At 39.5% G+C, this 21363-nt stretch overlaps 1 protein-coding gene across 1 annotated transcript in view; it reads right to left on the bottom strand.

The window, feature by feature from the left end:
• KIF26B (kinesin family member 26B) overlaps positions 1–21363 on the bottom strand; it is a gene marked incomplete at its 5' end in the record, with an annotated part of 298247 nt that overhangs the window by 86787 nt on the left and 190097 nt on the right. The window contains one exon of the mRNA XM_026846220.1: positions 20883–21066. Coding sequence (XP_026702021.1) covers positions 20883–21066 — 184 coding nt within the window. The remainder of the gene's footprint in view (positions 1–20882; positions 21067–21363) is intronic.

Here is a 21363-nt window from a genome sequence, read left to right as displayed (position 1 = left end):
GCAGTTATCTGCTTTGTTACAATAAAATTTCAGTGAAGCTATTCAGCCACCAGCCTGCCCATATTCTAGTAAAGTAACTTAATACAGCTTCTCTTATTCAGCCTCTCCTCTCTCTTCCCATCTCTTTCCCTCCAATCCTAATCATTTTGCTATAAATTTGATGACCAAATGGGGCAGAAGAGAGCAAAGGTGACTTTACTAGAAAGTAAAGTGGTTACTGGTTGAAGAACATAATGACATCCAGGGAAGGGTGAAAGTGCAGAGACTGATAAAGAACCTGTCTTCTACTACTGTCACCTTTAATAACTTTCATCTTGTTTTTTGTTAAAACATGAAAATGAAACCATTCAATTCAGATGGCTGCTGCCGCTCTGTCTGCCTGTCAGCCTCGGAGAGCAATTTGGTTTCTGTATTTCTCTGCAGCAGCACAACAAAGGCACCAAGCTGCTGAATCCAATATTCATGCAAAATCTACAATGTAAGGGGCTCCCAAGGTAAAGCAGCATATCTGGGAAATCTGCATTCCCACTGGATCGCTGTGACAAAGGAATGCCATGAGCAAAGGAAATGCTGCAGGAGCACGCAGCACTCAAATAACTCAGGCAAAAGCAATGGCTGCCAGCAGAGCCACTGAAAGCACACGAGCAGCTCTTCTAACTGAGAACAAAATATAGTGCAAACACACAAGGAAGGTCAGGAAGCGCCTAGAGCTGTTATCCCTCACATCTTTCGTGTATGAAGTGAAGCACATGGAGACTGAGAATGTGTCACAGTACCACCCATCTGCAGACTTCCCAGTCTAAGGAAGGGGAAGGAGCAATCTGTCCATCTTGTTTCTGGTAATGTTCAAATTACTTCTCATCCAAGCCACAAGGCACATGCATCCAGCCTCAGTGTCCCATCAAAAGCCTTGCACAGATGTCCCCAGGCCTCATTCAGGTGATAGATTTTTAAAGTTTACTTAACTTTGAGCTTCATAAAGCTAAAGAGTGTTTTCTGAGAAGACACAGCATACACAGAAGAGAAACCAAAATGTTCTAATTAAAAAGGCCTTCTCCTGTTAGCAGAGGCTATTGGATTAGGGCAAACCACATCAGAGGAAACTATTTAATCCATGTTTGGTTGATTTGTACACTGGGGAGGCCAAAAGATTTTAGCAGCAGCTATTGTTTACAGCAGCTATAACATCCTGTCAGTTTAATGACAGAAAATCTAGTGTTACTTTTTTGGCTGAATGAGGAGGTTTTACTTTTTTTAATATGTACACATTTCTAACTACCTGACTTCTAAACCAAGATTATAAATATCTTTGATTTGTGATGTTAACTTCAAGAATATCCATGACACATGAATAACCTGTGCTGATAACCTCCAGAGAGTTACAAATAGGGACATGATGTAACAGCCATAGTAAGTCATTTCAGGAGTACTTTAATTCCACATGACAACAGTTCTCTTGACGAAGGGGTGGGCTGGGAGAGGCCAGGATTTGCCTGGATTATTCTCTAGGATTACTAGCATGCATTCTGACACAACATCTACAGTTATGTTCAACAGAAAAGCATGAGAACTCTGTCATGTCCCACTGGGTGCATAAGCCAGAACCAGCCTATTCAGCTTTTGTGTTGCTTTTTGGGTGAACATACTAATAAATAATGAGCACACCTCTAAACACACTCTTTGTTAAAGTGAAAATGGGGTTCTTCATTTATGGTCTCAGAGTTTCCACATTCCAGGTGGGTCATTTCTGGCCTTTTTCTCCTTGGCACACTGTTTAGACAAAGAAGTGTCTGTATGCTTCACTAACCTTCACGTTATACTAACTCTATGCTTGAACTTTCAGACTAGGTGATATTTTTCCCCTTTTCTAAATGAATGCCTTGTTCAACACATTGTTGATACAGGCTGAAGAGAGGTATATTATACCATAAGGGACCAGTTTACATACAGCAATACACATTTTTTTTATTAATGCAATCCATCATCTACCTTACCCTCTCTGTGAACAAAACAAAAGGATCAAATTTATATGTAACTGCCAAACTCAGAGATTTTTGTAAGGCTTGTTTATGAAAAGAGAAACCAGTGTGGGAGTAAAATATAATTCGTAACATATAAATACTTCCTAAAGGTACAATAAAGCTCATGGCATCAGCAGAAATAAAAAGCATTATGGGAAAAATAGTAGCAGATCCTCACATTAGAAGGCAACAGAGAGAGGTCAGGAAGGGAGGGTAAGGGGGAGCTGGTAGCCCCACTCTGGCCCACACAGAGTGAGCAGCAGCATTAGCTGGGCAGGAGGGAAGAGAATGTGAAGCTTCTGTCTCTGGTAAGTCTGTTAGAATGCTGTCACTAGCACGTAATATCTCAAATACCAGCTAATACAGACATTTGATATTGCAGTAATGGCATCTGGACCAATGACAGTTCTTTTGTACGCCTCTTTTCATATAACCAGAGTGAAACCAAGTACTTGTCTATTACTTCTATCTATAAAGAAAATATGATGAGTTAGGTGAAAGTTCCTAAGATTTTAGACACCAGAACTTTAGCAAATGTAAATAAGCACCAATCAGCAGAACTGCTCTCACAAACTGCTCTGCCCTGATCCTCTCAATCATTTGTCTTCTGCTGTGGCTCAGGCATCTTCCTCCCCTTTTATAAAAGAGTAAGGTCAGCAGGACAGCTGAGGGAAGCTGGATGAGAGTGAAGACAGACTAGTGTAAGAGGAAAAGAGATTCCAAAAAAGGGAGACAACACAGAAGGCAGGCCTGAGATGAACATGGGAGGATGATAAAGTGGCATTAAGGAAGACAATGTGGATGGACCATACTCCTGGAAGCAAAGACATAAGGCAATGAGGGGCAAGCTGTAGTCAGGGGCTGTATTCTGCAGAGTAAGAGTGGCACTGCAATTCAGAAAACTAGCCACAGCTAGTAAAAGGGCAGGCTGGAAGAGTTAAATATCACAGTCATTAATGAACTGAAATTAGATTATAAATCCTTTTGGATCCGTCACCCATTGTGGTAATGATGCCCTGGCTCTTCATTTCACTGCAGAGACTATTTCTGCTTATGGGACTGTAAGCAATTAAACAAGAGCCCTCACCACCACAAAATTTACCAGAAGATACACAGAGCAGAAGACCAGCACATCACAAACTATATACTTGTGGTGCTGATACTAAAAAGTATGAAAGAAATGCAATGATTTTGGCAGCTGCTGTCAGTTAACAACAGAAATAGGAAAGTTAAAAAGTAAGAAAACTAGAGAGCAAGAGGCTGCAGTTGCCACAGACAAAATTTCTTTATCAGAAATAGAATGGAAGGAAGATATTTTTCTATTTCACTTCATCAGAAGGTGATCGCTTCTCCTCTTATTGGTATAACAACAAGTAGTCCACACTGTGAACATTTAGTTCTGTTCTGTTTTCAAATATTCTGAGCCTCCCATACCTGTTGGTCCTGTGAAAACAAGCCTTCTGAGAAAATAAGCAGTGTTTAGGAAAAAAGCGATACTTTTTACAGCAGCAGAAACAGCTACTGAATTCTGGCTTTGCAGCGCTGCTGTACTGTGGGCTGGCAGCTTTCAGAAAGAGAAGACTTTAGGTCTGGGGTTTGTAAGCAATTTGCCACACTTGTCATCCTTGCTGTATAAAAGCCTTTCCCGGAGGACATTGTTCTAACAAAATTATCCACTGCAAAGGCCAGCAGCATGTTCATAGTGTCTCAATCAAGGCTGCATAAAGAGGAAAGTCAACCATGCATGTCTATCATTTGGACGATTAGCCTTTCTGACTGCAGACACTATTCTAAAAGGCTAGTCCTCAAAAGCACCTAATTTCTCAGTTGGAAATTATTTCTCTTTGTCTGACAGAAGCACATAGCAATGAATGTCCTCTGAGAACAATATTCAGTGGCTTAAAGCAGAATCAATGCAAATACATCAGAAGTATCCTTGTAACCTATTTACAAAAAAAAAAAAAAAAAAAAAAAAAGGAACAAAAGAAAGAGGTTGAGCACAGCACACCGGTCCTTGCGCACCTCCATTTATATTTTTGATACCACTCCTGTCAGTCTCCCTCAATTACCCTGGATTCCCTCTGCACCTCATCAGTTGTATTAACTGCAATTGTTTTTAAAGAGGAAAAAAACCCACATGGTCAAAAGAAAAGGAAGAATTATTTCCCAGGCACTCTTCATAATCACCATGCACTGCTTTAATCTCTGAACTGTATTCTGTATCTGATTTATACTAAAATACACTACCTTCTATTATCACTTAAGTTTTTTAGTATTGTCTGATCTGCTTGTACTCTCTGGTAATTCAAAGGAAAGAAAACCCATGAATTCCAAGTGACATTCTTACAGATCTACAAGTATAAGGGTCGGATGAGCATAACTGATAAAATAAAACAATTTATACAACATAAAAATTCTTGCTTAATCTGAGATAATGATTCATCTGCCACCTTGTGTGCTTTCTGTGAAGGCAAAGTTCTGAGCCAGGCAAGGTCTAAGAATTTCCAGTTCATTCTTATTTTCCTTCCTTCATTCTTTTATGACATTTTTAACACCTACTCAAAAGAAATTCTTCAAAGGAACCAGATCTGAACTATGATGACAAAGGCATGTCTAGATGGAGCTAGGGGTTTTTTTCAGTCTGAATTGAAAAGAAGATTCACTTCTTTCCTTATCTGTCTTATCTCCAAGATCAGTAAAACACAGACAAATTGCCTTCTTAATAGAGAAAAAAAGCACATGCAAAAGTATTTTTATACTATGGGGTTGCAACAGTGTTTACTTTCAAGCTCAGCTAAGTATCAGCAAATGCAAATTAACATCTCACTTAATACGATCCTCTTCTTGCTATCTATAATCCTCCTCATCCTTCTTCCTCCTCCCCTTTCCTCTTGGACTTGATGTGGTCTCTGGCAGCTATTTGGTTTGTGTAAATTAAAAGGAACCACTGCACAACAGAGGTGGTTTTGTTGGATTTCCACGTGTGCAGGCTAGGATGTGAACTGAAGGAGTCATTGCTGGGACAGCCTGCTCAACATGCATAAATCAAGATTTTTGTAATTTTTTTTTTTAATAAAGTGAATTAAAAACTACAGAATTTTGTTCACTAAACAGACCAGGTACTGCACAAATGGTATCCAGATCAGTTTACTTATTAACATACCGCAGCTCTATTTGACTAGCACCACTTCAAGGGGCAGGAGCATTGTTTAGTGTCTACGCCTGTTTAATCTTGGGCTCTCAGTCAGGACTGCCAATTCACATACTGGTTTTCCTTAATATACTTGTCTATTCACCACCAACAGCTTTCCCTCCATAGGTCTGAATCTCTAGCTGTCTGGATTTTGAAAATATCACATCCCAAATCTCTCCTTTTAAGAAAGTATCTCTCCATTCCACTTCCTTTTTGGGATATAATACAAACTATTAAAATGAAACAGGATCCTATGGTGTCCTTGAAAAATTTATTTCTCCAGCATAACACCTCCATGAGAATCCAAAGAACAGAATTCCTGCACATCTCCACACAGGAAAAGGCAGTTGCTGAAGGGCCCCCTGCCCACTGTGGGATGACTGCTGTCCTAAATAATCCTTGAATTCCAGCTACCACACGTGTTGCTGTTATGCGTGGTGTTACTGGGTGGGTACAAGGGCAGCAGATCTGCGAACATCCCCCTAGGCTTGTACAGCCAGGCAAAAGCAAGGTACAATTTATCTTTCCATTCTTCAAATCCCAGCAGCAGGAAACTGTGTTTATGAAATAATCATTTAAATTCAGTATTTGCCTTCTGCTTGTAAGAGTCATAGCTGAATTTGGTTCATATTGTTTCAGAAAGCAGTCATTCTTACAGAGTTTACAACCTTTTGCCTTCCATTCAGAAGCCTCTTTTGATACCTCATTCTAAAGAAATTCACTTCAGATGCTAACATTCACATGACAAATACTCAATCCAGCTTCTGATTCAGATCTTTGTTATTTTTGTATTTCCACAATTTGCTAAAACATAACTCGTTATGATGTATGAAAGGTCAGTCTCCAGAAAGTATCAAAATCAATTATCAGCCTTTAACTATTCACAGTTTGTTTCTTATCAGCTGGACTTTGAACAATCATCACAAATTTAGACTTGAATAATTTATTTCAAAATGAGTATGCATGTTGCAGTGTAAGGCTGTGTGCATTTTGTCCCTGCCAGTTAGGAGGAAGATGCTAACACGCCTCCAAGGAGACGATCAAGGGGTATGGGTGAGCAGCACTGCTGTAGGATTAAGGTGTTGGCAACAAGGCAGGGAGAGAGCATGCTACCACAGCTTTGCTTTATCTGTCTTGTCAGGTCATTTGATCCTGGACTAAGTAATAGACATGTTTACTTAGCACTGTATTTTTAAGATTTCCAAGGGGGGCAGAGAATTTGGTGAATACTCTTCTATCTCACGGTAGTAAAAGAACACAAAAATAATGAAAAAAAGCAATTGGTCTATGAGGGAGCAAGTTGAACAGAAGTGGAAGGGTGGTTGACAGAGGTAAAGTGTAACTTGCAGAGAAAGGAAAGCTGGGCTTTGTCCAGAGTCTGCTATTTTAGACTCACTTGCTAGCTAGAAAATATTCTCTCTACCTGTGTTTCCATATGCTCTAGGACTACTCTGTAGGAGAGACTGATCGATACAAACCATTGTGTAACACATACACAAAAAAAACCAAACCCAGAAAAATCACAGAAACCTGCTGAAATGCAAAAGGCGTCCTATGAAAACTCTTAAAGCCTAGTTGGTGTCTTCAGCTCTTACACAACTTCCTTGAAAAAATGAGAAGAAAAAAAAATAAATGCAGGGCAGGCCTTGTATATTTTCTGTCTAGACAGTAACTGAGAAATCTGTAAGAAAATATTAATAGCCTGCTTCTGTGGTATTCTTTCCAGATCTGTTTAGTCCCCTGACCAAATCTCCACAGTCTAGCCCTGAGAGACAGTGGATTCCAGCAATGCCTTGAAACAAACACTGGCTCATTAATCCTTCTTTGTGATTACTGCCTGAGAATTTAGTGAAGGGAGACGCAAACATATGAGAAGAGCAGTTTCAATTTTTATAATTTAACTCTACTTCTTGGGAACCAATTGCACACCTTTCCTTTTTCCCCTTTATCTTCCTTTAGATGCAACATAAAGCAAACCATTTACTGATGCATATGTAAATTACATCAGGGAAAAAATTTTAAAAAGCCTTATTGAACAGGAATAAATTTTGACATTTAAGATGCAGCGCTCAGAGTGGAACAGGCACAGGTAGAAGGATCGCATGTTCAGGACAGAGATGACTTGAGGGTGCAGTGATGGTGACAAAAGGAGGTGCAACAGCAAAACTGAGATAACCAAGAGACATCAGCAGTTAGGGACAATAAGATGCACATTAGAGACATGGATAGATAGTAAATGGAAAACATTTGTGAATCATTTCTGGGGAGGAAACAAAAGGAAGAGAATCTGGATTTGGACTGACAGGCTTAATAGCATGACAGCAGATATTATCATGAGTAATCAGTATCATGGATACTCAAGTTGTTGGCAAGTTCTGTAAAAATGCCTATGAACCCTGAAAGTTTCACCATCCACATGAATTCATGTGCTCAGTGTGTTTCAGTCATCTAGTTCATAAGATGAAAAAGTTCCACAGGCTGCTTTTGTCAAGAGTACACTCAGGTAAATGGAGTCTGCCTACTTCTCATTTGGCCAGAGTAATTTACCTACTTTCACTGCTTCACCTTGAGCACAAAGCTGGTGAATTCACCTACTATTGTGTTTATCCCTGATGCTCTAATTTACACCATTTACACTAGTGAAGGTACAACCTGAATGAAGAGCGACCAGTCAACAGTGTACTACTGTTTCAGAAGTTAACCATCAAACTGTACTGAACGCTTACAATACTACTGGCATGCACAGAAAGTTCAGGATCAGTGTGCAGATCTTTTGCCCTTGACCCTCCCCTCCCTCCAAGTTCTTTCTCATCCTCTCCCCTCCAAAGGACTTTCTTCTCCTGTTACTGAAGAAAACAATATTTAAGTAAAAGTTTTCTCCACCCATTTAATCTGACAAATGATGGAGGCTATTCCTGTGGCAATCAACTATTCTGTACAGTACATTGAATTCTTCAGTAATAACAATATTACATGGAGAAGCTTTTGGACTACTAAAACCATGTTAAAAGCAAGATGACATATGATTTAGTCTTTGACACTGAGCTCCCATATTGCTAGTTTCACAAATGATGTTTCTTTCCAGAAAAACAGTGGAGCAATAGTCATGCTGCAGTTCTTCGTTAAGCTGCTTCTCCATCAGTGTATCAAGCATTCAATCAAATGGGCCTTCCTTGATAGCCTTATCTCTCAGTGGGCCAGTGTTGCTTGGATGGAGCTGTGTGAAATGGCTGCACATTGCGCTAGCTCCAATACCGATTTCATTGAGAGCAGAATTTGAGTGTCCTGAAAATTGCTCAGCAAATATGACTTGAAATCAAAGTGACAGCAGTCTTATGCCCTAAGTAAGGCACATTTTGGTACTCAGCAGGGGACCAAAGAGTAGTTCTGAGTCATTACTTTAATTCTGTTGAAAGGAACCATGCAGAGACCCCAAATCAGGTAAAGCCCTGCCAGGTCAGTGACTGACAGACATGGGCTGTGCAAGAAGGCACTGGGGGGAGCACAATCACCTGGTGCCGCAGAACCAGATACTCACATTTCCCTTTGCCCAGCTCAGCTATTACACCTCAAGAGACTCAGAGACACTGGGGATTTCATGCCACTGCAATCCATAAGGAGCTTACAAACCTCCAGAGAACAGTCTGCATCAGTTCATCCGGATGTCTAAATATTTGACACTTGTAATGTCTTGTCTGCCTTTATGTTGTGGGCTAGGAGTGGGAGGAGAAAATGATAAGAGGTTTATGTAGAGGAAGGCTAATAATCAGAATACTCTTCTTATTCAGCATTATTTGTCCCTACTGAATTAGATGGATCAGGAAAAGATACTTCATTTCTCTGGAGATAAAAAAGAACAGTCTGAGATCTTGAGGAAATATTGTGCCTATTAGTGTCTATGTAAAAGCCCTAGAAATAATGCTTACAGAGATAAGATGAAGAATAAGCAAATAATAAAGGCAAAACAGCAAAGGCAAATTTCCTCCTATGTGCTGCTCTGCAATTAACTGTTTGAAGCAATTCCCGATCCCCTTAATCTCAAGAACTCTGCTTATCTGCCCATCCAGTTATTTTTGTAATTTGTACTTCTGTTATTAGTGCTGCATTATTAATACACCCTGATAAGATAGGAAATAGCTTGGTGGTGTTCTGTTTCAGCATAATAGCCTTTATGATGAATAACTCCCTCCCATCTGAGGAGATTCATGATTCTCACCGCTCACAGAGTACAAGGCCCTGGGGGAATCCCATTTCCTCTTCTGCATTGCTATTTCACTTCCCAAAAGCAGCCTGGGCCTCCTTGTGTTTATCACATCTGCACACGCTGTTATCAATCAGGGTGCATGCCTTCTCCTTCTGTGTGGCCAGGCGATAGACATCCCTGGTGCCTCTGTCAGATGTCATGCCAGCACATACCTTAGCACGGCTCCTCATAGCTGACAGAAAAAAAGCAATGTTTAAGGTATTTTCTTGGGGGCAGGTGGGGAAGGGACAGCAGCTTTTCTAGCCACACTGCTTCCAGAATCTGGGCTCAAGTGATGCAACAGAGCGAGCGATGAACAGGTTTCTACTGCAAATCAAGATTTGTATTTGGATAAACCTCCAACAATACCCAATGGTGGAATGAAGGGGGCAAGCCATTAAAGCAAAGATAATTATGCTCACACTCTACAGTTTCAAATACATGTCATATTTTCTGTGAGAAAAGGAGGCAGGGAAGAAAGGATCAACAGTTTTTAAGTTTTCCCAGATTTGTTTCTGTAATGGAGTATGTGATGCTGTAAAGGTTATTGTACAGCCTTCCTCCTAGCATTTTGATACACACCATTTTTTGACACCACATCTTTTTCTAACTAAGTATCTCCGCTTCAGTCCAAACATTGTAAATTGAGCAGATCCGTGGAAAAATTTAGCAGCAATTAATATAGATGAGAGCAACTGGGATCTACAGAAATGCAATCGAGTCTTAGATATCTAGAGGATTTAATATAAAATGTTGCTATTTGTAAGAGCATTTTCAATCACCTCATAAGAGAAAAAAGATCATGCAATGTCTAGGGAGACTGAGCTAAGCAAGAAGAAGGATATTATTCTTGATTAAACCATGAGAGATTACTGGAAATGTATTAAGGGAATGTTGAGTTCTCTCTTCTAAAAAAAATAATTCTGCTAGTTTATCAATAAAAGCAAGTTTATAGCTAGTTAGCCTCCCATTTTTTTCTGATAACTTGCTCAGAAACTCCATATAACACTTTTTCCTATATATTCCCACTGTACAGGTGGGGAGGTGGAAATGAATAAATTTATACACATATATACGCACCTGTATAACTTTCTAGACACAAATGTACACACCATGATATACCTACCCATCCACCCACTGCAGGTTCACCCACTCCATTTCTCACTTCTGAGTGCTACAGGAGAGGTTTTGAGGGTCACAGGCCTTAAAAATATATTAACCTACCTCCTGATTTTTTTAAGATCAAACAGGCCAATGACTTCAAACTTTGCTTTTACCTTCACCATATAGAAAGATTCTTTCATAAAGAAAAATGGGAGCATATAAAGTATTGCTTTTCATACACAGCACTTCATATCTCACTATCCAATGAAAGATCTTTTAACTGCTAATCACTGTAGCAACAATACTGAAGAAAGTCTATTTACATTTGGAAAATGAAACGGCATTTTGGTATCAGGAATCCAGATCCTGATTTCTAAACCCCAAGACATACTGCCTACTCTTCTGGGAAGGATTCCTCACTGGAAGCAATTCACAGGTCACGTTGCAGAGCAATGAGAATCTGGGCATCTGAGGGCCAGAGGCTCGAATCTAATGGGTGTGCACATTGTGAGCAGATCTACAGATCCATTCAGAAGTACAGCTGAGCATCTCCAGTCCTTAAATCAATAAAAATCTGTTCAACTTTCCTTTGGTTTGTATAAGGTCAGATGTGCAAAAGCCTGCTTGGTCCTCTGCCCTGAAGGTCTGGCTGCTTTATGCAATCTGTTCAGTTGCATTTGGATCTGCTCACCAGACCTGGGTGCTGTCTCCGACATTTCTTAGACTGGAAAGCAGAGGATGCAGACATCCATATGGAGAATGGACAAGTATCTAGAACTTTCTGCAAACATCTTGTTACTCTATCTCCCAGTAGCTGGTTTTCTATTGAAGTTAAAAGTACAGAGCAGAATACAAGAAGAGACTGTGTTCCTACCCAGGAAGAGATTCATTTCACCTTACTTGAGCTAGGCAAAACACAGACATCTCATTTTAAGGCAGCTGTCTAGGTTGCCTCTGTAAATCAGTTGAAAAAGAAAGGAACATCTGGTAGGCAACTCTGCCCATCCTAATATAGGTAGCACTTCATTCCTTCATGGGAGGAATCTGTATGACCAGCCTAGATGAGAAGGATAGTGATCATTCATTCACTTAAGCTAGCAACATGAATTGCAGACTAAGGGAGTGCAATAATGCACTCGCTAAAGAGTGAGGAAAAAGATAGGGATATAATGACTTGGAGCACAGGGATACAGGCTTCTCATAAAAGCACAAATAACAGATAAATGTCTCCGGAGAGATAATCCCCAAAATGGGTTTGATTCCTAAAGGAAAAGGGAAAAAAGGGGGAGATGGTGAAAGAGAAGAGATATATCTAATGGTATTCTCAGTATTAAAATACAGTTCACGCTAGGCTCTCCCTCAGCTGAGCTGGTGATCTATTTAAGTCAATATTGTAGCAGAGAAATGAGGTAAAGCCCAGACCTTTAGGATAATGAAAAGCAGAATAACCTTGCAGCTGAATCAGGAGGCTCAGACGAATCATTAGCCCATGATGTTACAGCAGTGCTCTAGTGGAGCCTCCTGCAGTGTCACCATCTCCTGCACCACTGAGCACTGCTCTTGGACACATGCTGAGAGAAGTCAAGCACAAAAGGAAAAGGCTGGGAGGAGAAGATCTTTAGGAAGTTTTGAAGAAAAAAAAAATGTAATAAGACCTACAGCTGAGTGCTTAAAGTACAGTGCCTGTAATTTGCATAAGATGTCAGAAAACTTACGTGATCCCAGGTTTAGCAAACTGTTCAGCATTTAAATTCCTCGCTCACCGTTGTCTGAGAAACAGCTTTGTAATTTTCAGTTTCATCTTGACTTTCCTGATTTATATTAACCTCTTCTTCATGGATTTAAAAATTAATTTAATGGGGTGAGAGGTGTGGGGAGGGCAGGGAAGAAAGGGACATTTCACTGAAATTCATTACTACTGAAAGTCTTCGAAATGAAGTGGAACTGATTAACTAGAACTATCATAATGCCCCAAAATATCAACCAACAGTACAACTTAAATTGAAAAGCAAAGGAAACAAAAATAAAATAGGTCAGAAAAAAAACTTTGACAAAATCTAAGTGTTAAAAACAATGAGGTTTTTTGTTGTAGAAGAATTCAATGATTAAGAGATTTTAAAATGTGGCCACTGTACTGTCATAATATTTCAACACAAGAATATATTTAAAGCATACTTACTAGGTGACCAATACTAAAGATTTCTCTAGCTTCATTAGGTTGACAACATTGAAACAGTCAAATTAATTGACCCATGGGGTCCTTGTGTATAAGGTTCATAGCCAACTAAATAACTACAAATTATGGTTATTCATGCCAATGTCTTCAATCAAGAAAACAGTCAACTAACCTAAAAGTTATAGATTGCTGGGCATAAAATCACGTCTTTGACAATGCAGAGGGCACTGGATAAAGTCACCTAGGAATGTAAAAAACCTAGTAGCACCAGACCGAAACAATTTGAGCAAGCTAATTTTCTTTTGATCTCAAATTTTTACAGGAAAATTCATCAAAACAGACCAAGGTAAAAAATACAAAACTAGGCTTTACAGCTCTTTCCCTGGGTGAAATGTCACAGAAAGGATTGATTTTTCTAACACAGAAATAAGAAATGTTATCAAAGTGAGGGACAGCCTTTTTCATATTTTTTCTGCCCAGTTCAATTCCATATGGAAATCTCCTCCATCCACCTTTCATGCTTATAAGCTTGCTCATTAGTACAGTTTCTGAATATGCATAGGAAGACATCACTAAGGGAAGGAACACCATTTTTGGTATACTTTGAGGCAAAAAAGAGATTTACAGAACAACAGTATCTCATCTATATTTCCTCTCACCAATAGTTTGTGCTCACATTAGGTACAAATCTTCCTCTATTACATATGGAAAGAGATAATTTTTTTCCCTAAACCAGGAGTTTCATTTAAGGACTCTAAATTACTCCAGGAAAACCTCACTTTCTGTATTGCTGTTCTCACACATGCACACACACCCCTCTGTCCCCAGTGAAAAGGGAGATGTCTACTAGTTTGAGAGATGGCTTTATTTTATGGAAAATCAGCAGAGGCAAAGGAATTAACAGAAGAGAAAGGTACCTTAATCACACATGACTACATGGTACCCAGATCAGTGGATCACTCCTAATGCCATACAACAGAACTGCTCTATTTTTTGGAGTCAGATGTAAGGACAGCAACGGTATTCTGCTTTCAATTTTCCCATTTCAGATTTAAGCCTATTCCTTGGTGTCCACGTCCATTTACCTGCCTGCATCTGCAGTGCTCCAGGAAACCATTACACTAGCATTCACTTGCCACGAGCTCCTCTCTCTGGGGAAGGAACAGCAGTAATGGCTGTTCTCTAAATTGTCAAAACATGACCGCATAGAATTTTCTTTAAAATACATCTTTCTTTAAACCTCACAGCTACCAAAATGCAACCTGACAAACTCCTGGCATCCAGGATAAGCTTTAATTTAGAGAAAGACAAACTGTGCATGCATAGAAAATACAAGTGAGGGAAGTAAAATATTATTGTTTACAGCGATTCTTCCAACTACTATTAATTTACTTTTTTCTTAAAGTAGCTTGAGGTATTAAAACTCCTCTCAGAAAATCCCACCTAGTAGGAATCTAGCCAAAGAGCATGAAAGCCTCTGCCCGATCCAAACAGTACATTTGGTGAGGAAAATCTTAGTTCTGAGCAACTCTGTCTGGAGGGCAAAAGGCCACCTGGATTTCATTCCAAGTGGAACTAAGTATTTAATTTGTACAACAATCATGTTGACAACAAAGATGAACACATATGTCTCCTTTAAACGCCTCAAGGGACTGTTCCTTTTTTTTTCCCCCCCCATTTCAGTAACCATGGTAACTTTGGGCAAAACCAGCTTTCACCTCAGAAATTGTTTTCTGTGATAAAGGGTTTAAAATTGCATTTGTCATCTAACCATTAACTTTTTTCCCCTATACACCTGAGTGATGAAGGAGAGAGAACCTCTGCTTTACAAAGGAAAGAGAACCTCTGATGATTGTCTCTGAAAAACCTTCAAGATGGATGTCAGTGAAGTGAAATACAGAACATATTTTGCAGGTTGTGCTTTTGCTGCTTTAACACAGGTTTTCATAAACATCTGCTTAATGTATACCATCATGTTGCCCAAAAAATCCGCACATCCATGAATCAGCTAGTCAAAAAACAAACACTGATAGTAGAAAAGGAGGTTTCCTATAGGCTTTGGATTTAATCAAGATATGCATCAATTCTGTTCCCTTCAAATCAACTTTGAAAATCATGCTAGTCTAAGAATGTGTCTTTCCTTTCCACTGCACTGATATAAAGAGTTGACACAGCTACTAAAAACATCTTTTGACAAAGACTGTTCAAATCATGACTATAGCCAACAGAATACTTATTCATTATTAACACATGTATTGGACTGCTATAGCTTGTATTAAAGCATGTCAAGGCCAGTGCAATAATTGTTGCCCTACTTAGTGAGAAGTCCAAGAAACTATTTTAAAGCAGTGGATATCTAAAATACGAGCATTTTGGTAACCCAAAGCATTGGCATATACTTCTCTCCCCACACAAAGACAGTTCTGAATCTATTCAGAAACCTGAACTGGTTGGGCAGTAGGGCTTACTTCACTGTTACTTTTGGCAGGGGTACATAAAAACAAGAAACAGCACAAGTGGAGAAGCAGGGACAGAAAGAACAGGGAGAAGAAAAACATGAACAAACATTGGTACTGTAGAACAAAGAAATGCCCTTAAACTGAGGAAGGAATGAGACACTGAAGTTCTAGCTGAAAGGACCTGGTGTAGTAAGAAGGAAAATTGCCTTTAGCTGCTTCTCTCTGTTGTTATTCAAAATTTTGCATTTCCTTGTCGAGGAACTGAATTGCACTAACAGTACCTGATTCATTCCATTTGTAATGTCTTTCCCTATCTGTAAAAAAAACCTGCAAAGCACTGCATCTTAACTAGCCACTTGGATGTAAAGTTATGTATATATCATGTTATATGATCAATATACAAAGTGGGATGGTACGACATAAGACCATCTTTTGATTTTTAACAGTGATAATACTACTACCTTTTTTAGGCCAAAGACGTAAGACTCTGCCCCATTAATCATCAGTGGTATTCTGCCTTTGTGGACCTCCTGCCTCCAAAGCGACAAGGGGTATCACACTTCTCCCTACAAACCAAATTCTCACCAGATAGTCTTTATGATGAGAACCTTAGGTGGGGCTCAGGGAAGTAGATACCAGCTCCCAGTGACATTCAGAAAAAGTCAAAGGAATGACACAGTTGAGAGCCTCTGAAAAATCCTCTGCTATTTTGGTGGAGACACTTTCAGGTCAGACAAAACCCTTCTGAAGTTTCCCAACAGAGTTTTATGCAAATCAGTGTGAGGAAGAGGTAAGCTGCTATTAATGTAAAATGAACAGTAGGTTTTAGACTTACTTCAGTGAAATATTGTGCTTTAATGGAAAATTAAATTCTTATAGCCAGGCACTGAAAAATTATTTTTAACTGAACCTTCTTTAGTAGATGACACAGATCTTTAGGAGAAAGAGGTATGACTCAGGGATGCCTATCACAGCACAAATCTCCTACCAGCACTTTGTGGGCATTCCTGGCATTTGCCCATGGCTTGACCCCATTCATGGCCCTTCCCAGCCAGGCTCTGCACTCAGCCCCTGCCAGAACACCAGCTCCTACATCTCTTACTCACTTACTAGACTCTCAGAAACCCCTCGGAAAGGGCTCCTCAGGAGCATCTGCAGTGTAACCTATTACTCCCCCGTCAAAGATTTTAGTAATCTCCTCTTCCATAACACCTACCAAAGCTTGACAAGGGGTATCTAATATTAGACTGCTGATGGCTTGAGGACACTGCTATCAAGATGAACAATAATATACTTCACTGTTTCTTTTTGCTTCCTGTCTGTCTGTCTAGTCTTTCTCCCTACACTGAGATCATAAGTGCTCTGGGACAGAACAGATTTTTTTAATCTTAATTTATAAAAAATTTAGCAAAATGGGGATAGGCTAGGGAAACAGAAAAATTAAAAGAAAACACAGTATCACAAATTACAGTTTATTTTCCTAACAGGTTGAAATGCCTACTCAAAGAAGGTTCAACAATGACTTTTTGTTTCTTCCTGGTAGAAACCTTTTACATAGGGATGATTTTAAGGTACAACGTAATATCTTTTCTATTTTATTTTGAGACTAACAAGTACCAACAAACAACAATTCACACCAAAAATAATATATAAGGAAAAGTAAACTAATCTCTCTGCCCAAACATAACAAATGCCTCTCAGTGACAGAGTTTTATAAGACTACACGCAGAAAAGTAATAAATGAAGGAAAGCACAGAGACCACATCCATTCATCCTAACCCCTGAGCCACCTGAAAACAACCTATTTATTAAGGCTGGCAGAAAATTTTTCATTCAAGATGGTTTTCATGCATAACGTGAGATTCAGCAAAACAACATCTTTCACAAAGAACAGTTCAGATTTTCAGCAAAAGTACTAGTTTAGTTTTGATTTTGTTTGACAGAAAATGGAAGGGGAGGGGTAGAAGGAAGAAGGAAGGAATCAGATAGGGGAGCAAATCTTAGAAAACCTTGTTAAACTGCCCTTACAGTAGATAATCTGAGTGCAGGCATGGAATAATCTATTATTTTGGCTTAGAAAGCCTTTTTGCTGTTTCTTGGCTCACTGTCAGAAAGGACAGCACAGACTTTATCCTCCAGAAAATGTTGGGACTTGGAGAAACTGCACATACAGTCAGCCAGGAGAGTGGCACACTCACTGTGTGTAAACTCAGTGAAAGCAATCCATCACTCTCAGAATATGATGATTCAAGGACAGCAGAAAGAGAAGATAAAGTGATGCCGAAGCTGTAGCAGCTTATGGAGCAGGACTGTCACGCAGCCCAAAACAAAACTCTCTCCTCTTAGGAAACAACTGGGGATACCACACTACCACTCTTGATCAGCTCCCTCTGCCAGGAAATGCAAACCCAAACACATGTGTATGTTAGGACCCATACAAGCACCACTGTTAATATATTTACAACATGGTCATAAACGTTTTATTTGACTTCAGGGAGAGCTTTTTGGAAATTAGTGCACCAAAAAATCTGTTCCTCTACCCCTTTATTTCATTTTGACGCTGCTGTATTTCTGCTAGGCTCAACGGTGCCATCTAACATCAAAGTAAAATGTTTTTTATGCAGTCCAAACATTTCACTATTAATATCATCTTCTTCATTCTGTGAAGCCGAAATTTAGCTTTCAAATAATACTTCTTCCAAATTCCAGACTGGTATGGTTGATTTGCATGGTCTTTTGTAAGAAGAGGTATTAAGCATGCAACCACAATGGATACTCTCTAATTCTCTTCCTTGGTTTAGATTCGTCAGTTGTACCCGTATCTATACTAATTGAGCTGCTAATTAACTTTTAAATATGTTGCTGGTGAGAAAATCTTCCTAGGTTAACTCACAAAAATTATATGCCTGCACATGACAGCTGAGAAACTCTACGATTTAAAATAAATCATTATCATTAATTTTGCAAAGTAGAATCATTGAAATCTCTAGTGGAAGTGAAAATAAAAAATGGCAACTGTTTGGTGGCAAGTTCACTTTAGAAAACCATGAAATGAAATTTAACCTCAAAGTCTAAGCTTTGAAGTACCTGACTTCGTATCCTGCAGCGTCTCAGATACCCACACACCCTGGCAAACTGACAGCTGTCAAGCTGACACCAAGCCAGCAAAACCCAGTGTCTGTGCCAGGGGTCCCAGCCCTACAGCAAAGAGCCTGCCTTCCAGGAAGCCTGTCCTGGGCCAGTTTCAGAAACCAGAATCGCTGGCAACAGCCAGCCTTCCAGTTCTGGCGAATCAGACTTTCCAGTAACAAACTGTCATGTTAGAAATTGCCCATCCTACTCAGACCCAAAGTGAAACAGAGTTTTATCACACTGGGATTGCTGATAAAAGGCTATTTACACCCAAACCAGGAAAAAACACGACTGTAAATAACGTTTAGCTTCCTTGAACCCGCTTTCTCCACACGGGTCCACATTTTATAAATTTATACCCTCACAGAAAACACTACTGGAGAAAAAATGCTGAGAAAAGTAACACAGTTTTTAGCATGCTCCTATCAAAACATATGCCAACCAAACTGAACAGAACATGTGTAAATAACAACAGTAAAACTAAAAGCAAACAAGCTGGAAATTCCATTACCTCATCTGAAGTTCTCCCTGTCTGACAGATAAATTACACTGTTATCCTGCAGTTATTTACTTATATGCCTCGCACCTATTTCTGACATATTAAAATGAAAATCGTGCTACACAGTTAAACTGATTGGAAACTTTGATGAAATTATACAAGCTTCAGGTCATAATTATAGGATGACTCCTAGAAGAAACCAAAGAGGGGAAAAATTAAACTGAATTCCAGAAACTGCAGGTTAGACATGTTTTTGCTAACAGAAATGTGGAAAAAAATCATTTTCTCTATTATGACTATAGGAATTAATCTGATTTGGTTTACTACTTTGGACAAGCATGTATTAAAACATTTTTTAAAACCTCTTAACTATTTCTCAAATACTCTGATAGCTACGGGATGGTTAGTCTAAACTGAAAAGAAATATTCTCCATCAGCTGGACTGCAAAATTTCAGTCTTACTTACACATCTGAGAAGCCTGGAGCCTGTTCTCGTACGTGGTGTTGAAAAAGCAAACCACAGGTCTGTTTGGGCATACTGCAGAACTGTTTCCCAAGCCCTATTCACTGGAAAACAGTGATCGGAGGAGCAAGAAAGGTTCGGATCAGCTTGTAGTGTTTTGACAGAGCTATGTTTGTGTCTCTGTGGGTGCAGACCCTTTTCTTGGGAAGGGTGAAAACCGATAGTCAGGAAAAGTGTTCTCACAGTTCAAGAAGGGAGATTAGTACCTTGTTTTCATGAACACACCCTTAAACACCATGAACACACCATTCCTTAATGGAATTTTTATTTTTATTATATATAACCTGTCCTAAGCACAGAAGAGTAAGAATCCTGAGAGGATGGTTTATATTGTGAATATTTGCCATACCAGCTTTTTACAACAATGAACAGCTTCAAGTTTACTCCTCCCACTAAAGTCAGAGTATGCATCACTACTAACTTTTACAAGATCATGACAGATTTGTACATCTCTTCCCACCTATCAGCTCAGAAGAAAGGAAGGGAGCCCTATGTGTAATGAATCCCTTTTCAAACAGGCCTTAAACCCTCCATGAAAGTAACACCACTGTTCTTTGGGAACTGCACAATATAAAAAGTGAGTCTCCAAAATCAGTAATGAAAAATCTGAAGCCCATCCTATGCTCATCATTTCTAGATCATACATGACAATTTCTCTTCTAAACACAAAGGTTTTCACCAAATTCATTGTCACTGCTTAGTATTCAATGATTATGGAAAAGCCACGCACACAGATGCTTGCATAATGAACTACCTTGATCAAAACCAACTGCTGTCCTCGGCAACTGCACACATGTATTTCCAGATGAAATGTGCCAGGCTCTTCATTTGTGACAGGAAAAAAGGAAGGGCCACTCAGACAAACAAAGCAACAGCAAACTCTATAGCCACCTCCTCCATCGCCTCAACCATTTTCCATTTTAAGTATGTGCCTAAACAGCATTTTAAGAGAGCATGATTATGGAGAATGGGAGGAAATAACATGACAGAAGGAAAAAGGAGCAATTCATCATTATCAACGTAGGCTTTGTTCAGGTACATGGTCCAGCCTTGTCCTGACTGTACTGGAAGAAAGCCAGGAAACATGAGCCAGAAGCAAATTACAGTGTGTCCAGGCAAGACACCAGTGTGGACAGTAAGAGGATCAGGAACCCAGAACATGCCACAGCAAGCAGCTGCTATGCAGTTTAAACACAGCCACAGAAGCCAGCTGCTCCAGAAACCTTAGCAGAATGGACATTATCACCACCAAGTAGCACTGTGGTCCCAACGCAGGCGCTTTTAGTGTAGCTGTGCCTTAAAATGTATTAATGCTGCACAATTAGGTCTGGCTGTGTTCAAGTTAACTTCATTAGAAGTTCCCTTGTGTCAAGTAACTTACATTGTTAGGCCTTTGTATACATGTTCAGGGACCAATTGCAGTAAAGCCAACCAAGAAAGGACATGATCTTCCAATTCCATTAATGTTTTGCATGAGGATATAACCTTCTCCTAAAGAAAACACATGTTTTAGTGATACTCGCAAGGCCTACCTTGCCCAAACCAGGGGTGTCTTTCACTTTGCTGACTGCCCTCAACAAACATGGTGGTGCAGGGGGTGGGGAAGTCTGAAGGATACTGCTGAAACTGGTAGAGAAGAGAGGAGATTCAGGAACAGATGATGCAGAAGGCCTGTGCTTCTTCTTTTTGGAAGACAGGTTCAATTTCTGAGCAGCTCTGTGGGAAAAATGACAAGCGTAAGCTAAACCAACCCCAGACTCATCAGCACAGCAGCCAAGAATAAATATCAGGTTACTATTTATTAGGATCTCAGTTTTTACCTCACTGATCCCAACGGTTTTAGAATTCTTGTTCTTCACTCATTATTACTAGTTGAACACTACCAACTTCACAAGGTTGCTCCAAATTTACACAGTCTGCATTAAGTAGGGTCACTATGTCATGTGTTGAAACAATTCAGCCTGCAAGAAAGCTCAAAAACCTCTAATTAAATCAATGAGCTATATGGCAATT

Source organism: Athene cunicularia (genome assembly GCF_003259725.1).
Source record: "Athene cunicularia isolate RWA chromosome 3 unlocalized genomic scaffold, athCun1 chr3_part1, whole genome shotgun sequence".
NCBI classification, from domain to species: Eukaryota; Metazoa; Chordata; class Aves; order Strigiformes; family Strigidae; genus Athene; species Athene cunicularia.
This window is presented reverse-complemented; position numbering and strand designations above follow the sequence as displayed.